The sequence below is a fragment of the Coregonus lavaretus genome, assembly GCF_964263955.1.
Source record: "Coregonus lavaretus genome assembly, chromosome: 35".
NCBI lineage: Eukaryota > Metazoa > Chordata > Actinopteri > Salmoniformes > Salmonidae > Coregonus > Coregonus lavaretus.
Genome location: NC_140022.1, coordinates 3573902 through 3578328, shown reverse-complemented (window position 1 = coordinate 3578328; position 4427 = coordinate 3573902). Strand labels below are relative to the sequence as shown.

General features: G+C 45.5%; 1 protein-coding gene across 1 annotated transcript; it reads left to right on the top strand.

Moving 5' to 3' along the window:
- Window positions 1-224: 224 nt before the first annotated feature.
- LOC311109525 (protein boule-like) lies at window positions 225-3761 on the top strand (the record flags this gene model as incomplete). Its single annotated transcript, XM_084152442.1, has 10 exons — window positions 225-413; window positions 558-649; window positions 790-844; window positions 1311-1386; window positions 1806-1966; window positions 2378-2461; window positions 2783-2830; window positions 2971-3099; window positions 3347-3457; window positions 3600-3761. The coding sequence occupies 10 exons, from the start codon at window positions 225-227 to the stop codon at window positions 3759-3761; spliced, it is 1107 nt and encodes a 368-aa protein (XP_084008568.1).
- Between the last annotated feature and the right edge of the window lie 666 nt (window positions 3762-4427).

Here is a 4427-nt window from a genome sequence, read left to right as displayed (position 1 = left end):
GGGTTGGCTAGTTATTCCCAGCCCTAGACAAAACAAAAGTGCAGCTACAAAGACAACCTCTTTTCAAGGTGCAGGTGTTCCCAAGAATACAGTTGTATAGACAGCTTGTTTTGAAAGATCAAAGGCTTACAACATACCTTTTGTCTTAAAGATATCAAACAATATTGCTTTGTAAAACAGCTAACTTTTTGCTACATTATCAGAATTTCTCAGCATTGGTGAGGATGACCAATCCAGTGATGCTCTTGTTCTGTTTCAAGCTAATCTCAATCTGCACCCAGACCAGCACTCCCTCTCCTCCTCCTGCTCCAGTGTCTCAAGACCCCAACAACAATACCACTCCCTCTCACCATGCCCCCCGCTTTGGCACCATCATCCCTAACCGCATCTTTGTGGGAGGAATTGATTTCAAGGTGAATATCGACTCTTTCTTTACTTTCATAGGGTCTCCTGTTTTTGTGCTGCGACCTAACTTGACATTTTTTGGTGCTGCTGCATGTTACTGGAGCATAAAAAGGGCAGCTTAATTCAAGTGTGTGTGTTCTTTTTGTGCGTAGACCAATGAGAACGACCTGAGACGCTTCTTCTCCCAGCATGGAGCGGTGAAGGAGGTGAAGATTGTGATTGACCGTACTGGGGTGTCAAAAGGGTGAGTTCAGTTAAACTGTAAATGTTCTGCCCACATAGACTGGATGACACCTGCAATGATGTTTATTAAATAAACTACAGCAATGGAAATGTAATCCAGGGACACTGTATCATTGCCTTGTGTATGTGTCCATCCCACAGATATGGCTTTGTTACCTTTGAGACCCAGGAGGATACCGAGAGAATCCTTCATGATGTAAGTAACTAAAGGTACACTCTTTGACAAAAGGGTTCCAAAAGGGTTCTTCGGCTGTCCCCATAGAAGAACCCTTTTTGGTTCCAGGTAGAACCATTGTGGGTTACATGTAGAACCCTCTGTGCAAAGGGTTCTACATGGAATCCAAAATGTTTCTACTTGGAACCAACAAGGGTTATTCAACAGGTTCCCATATGAGGACAGCCGAAGAACCCTTTTAGGTTCTAGATGGCACCTTTTCTTTCTAAGAGTGTAGAGCCAATATACTGTACAGAAATGGGAAAGAAGCGATACGATACGAACCTTATATCTCCTTCTGGAGGGCAGCAGCTCTAATTCACATTAGATCTAGCTCAGTCCATCATCAGTAAAGTCATGGTCATGGGTAGTAAATGCTCAGTGTAAAGTGATCTGTCTCAATCTGTACTGGATACCCCCTCTCCCTCTGCAACCACCACATCCCCAGGCTGACAGACTGTGCTTCCGGGACAAGAGGCTCAACATCGGCCAAGCCGTCCGCAAGCAACAAGTGGGAGGGCACTGTAAGTGACAGAGCACCGTAGAGCAGAGGTAGGCGACCCTGGTCCTGAAGTGCCTGCGTGTTTTTGATTTAACCGACCTCGAAGACCAGGTGTGTTGAATTTAGGCAGTCACTGAACTGACCAATTAGCTCAGTCGGTCAGGTGTGGTGCCTAGTTGGAACAGAATCCTGCAGTACCTACGGCACTCCAGGAACAGGGTTGTCTTCCCATGCTGTGGAAATTACATTTGCAACAAATGTATAATGCATCGTAGAAAATGTTAACACTCGTACCATATATTGTCTTATCTTGATCGTGGGGGGCTAATGTGCTCTTGCACTTGTTGGCTTTAAAATGCTGACTCGTCACCTGGGATTGAGTGTCGATAACATTTGCCTTTGTACATAACCTGGTGGTTGACTTGTGCCTCCTTCACTCAGCAAACAGCTTCTCTGTGTCCAGCCATACTCCTGCCATGATGCCCACCCCTTGTGGAACCATGTACCTCACCACCTCTACGGGGTACCCCTACACCTACCACAACGGAGTGGCTTACTTCCACACCCCAGAGATGAGCCCCTCCGCCCCCTACCACTGGCCTGTGAGTCCTATCCTTCACTCAGCCACGTGCTCATGACACTTTTTCCCTCGTGAATGAAATTGTGCATTCTGATCATGAATATACAGAGCAACATATGAGAATCATAGAGAGACTGTTGACATTGTTTCATCCATGAAACAGACATGACATACTACAGGGTTTTAGTCATTTTAGTCATTTCTTTAGTGTTTTAGTCAGTATGAAAATAAAAAAAATGTATGCAGTCACTAACTGTAAGTCGCTCTGGATAAGAGCGTCTGCTAAAATGACTAAAATGTAAAAATTGTATATAATGGATTGCATTTGATAAAATGTATTATACATTCGGCGTAAAGATACATGTTCTTTCTTACATGGCTGGTGTCCCCATATTACATGTGCGTCTCTAACCTCCGATCTGTGTCCTTGTAGTCCCACTCAGTACCTGGCTCTCCAGTCATGCTGACCCACCAGCCTCCACCCATCTACCAGCAGCCAGCCTACCACCACTACCAGGTCAGACAGTCTGTCCTGGACCGTCTCACCACCACCATTACAACTCAGCTGACCAGCCTGATCCCAGATCTGTTTGTGCTCTATAGGCAATGATGTCCATGATCATAGGAGTTGGCAAGACAGCACAAACAGATCTGGGACCAGGCTAACCTTAGTCACCAGTACAGCGTCATAAGAAAAATCCATTGTAAATAGTGGTACCTCAGCCACTGACAACCAAGTCAGCTGTGCAGATTTAATGGAATGCTATCGAGGTGTTATTCCAGGAGAAAGCTTGTGTACTCCTGGGTACTGATCTGTTTCCTATACTGTGTCCTTCAGGCCCCTACACAGTGTCACCCTAGTCACCTGCAATGGAACGTTCCTCAGGTAAGGGAAGGAGATGGGCGTCTTTGCTCTTCACCTCTACGTTTGTGAGTGGGTTTTTGTCGGAGGCAAGGTCCGTTCTAAAAGCGAACTAATGTGTGTGCATGCGAAATTCTGTGTGTGTGTGTGTGTGTGTGTGTCAGTCTCCAGTGCCCTCCAGCCCAGTGTTGTACATGCAGCCCTCTGAGCTCCTGTACCAGCCCATGGAGCAGCCCAGCGACGGGGGCTGTGTCCAGCCTGCCATGCCCCTCATAGAGGCCCCCATCCCAGAGGTAGATAACATCTTGACCTGGGTCCTGTTCAATACACTCAAAACAGAGAAACTTACTTGGTGCAATAAGAAAGGCATGTTTTTATTGACTGTTTCAAAATGTTTTGCTACAGTGTGCCCTACTGAACACAACCATTTTGTAGTTCCCTCAGTCAGTGTACTATTTCCCATATGCTACTTCATAGCGTTAGCATTAGGTGACAGTTGATGTATAAATCCATACTCAGTTATTGCTTGTTTTACCACAGCAGCAGTTCATCGACCACATGGTGCAACCAGCCTACAATCACACGATATCATACTACCCACAAAGTCCAGGGGGGATGACACCCGTGATGATACAGCAAGAACCAGGAAAGGTACCAGTTATTATACCAGTATAAACTTATTATGACATTATATGTTAATGCATGCTAGATACTCATCTTTATTGGTCTGTTGTGATGAATGACTGTTGGAGAAGTGTTGTCATGTGTTGTGTCTGTTACGTTACCCATCTAGGAACATAAGTTCCACGTCATGAGGCGAGGTTACCCCTCCTCGCCCGTCAGCCTGAAGCCCAGGTACGGCCGCAACCCGCACTACGCCCAACTGCGCAAGGAGTACCGCCCCGAAATCACCAGCGACCACTCCCCTCCGCCCACCACCGAACCAGTCAAGTAGAGGTCATCCACGTTTCCTTTCAGCCAATGAAACTCCCATCTCCTCAGGCAGAAAGACCCGCTTCTCACTCTCTCCACCCGCTTCTCAATCTCTCCATGAACCTGTCTCCTCCAACACTTCACACAACCCATCACCCGCATTATATTATTCAGTCCAGACAACTATGTGCTCGCTGAATGTGAATTTTTATCTGTGTAGTATAATTTAATGTGATATTCTCAATATTCTATTATCTTAGCTTCTAAAAAGTACTGTAAGTGCTATGATGTAAAAGCTCGTTCCATCACTCCCAGACTGTGAACATTGTGCATTGTTCTCTCTGGTGTTTTTTTCCACAACTCAGGGAGGGATAACTAGCTCCCAGTACTGTTTAACTGTTTCATAACTAACCTAATGCATAATTGATCTTAAAGCTAAGATAAACGATCTTTCGTAAAACAAGAATGTTCTTGCTTTGGCATCTGTGTCAAACTTTTGTCATGTAACCATTCAGAGTATAGACGCAACAGGAAACATATTTCCTTGCCAGGAATGTTGGTGGCACCTTAATTGGGGAGAAGGGGCTCGTTCTAATGACTGGAGCGGAATGGGTGGAATGGTAACAAATACATCAAACACATGGTTTCCATTTGCTCCGTTCCCGGACATTATTATGAACCGTTCTCC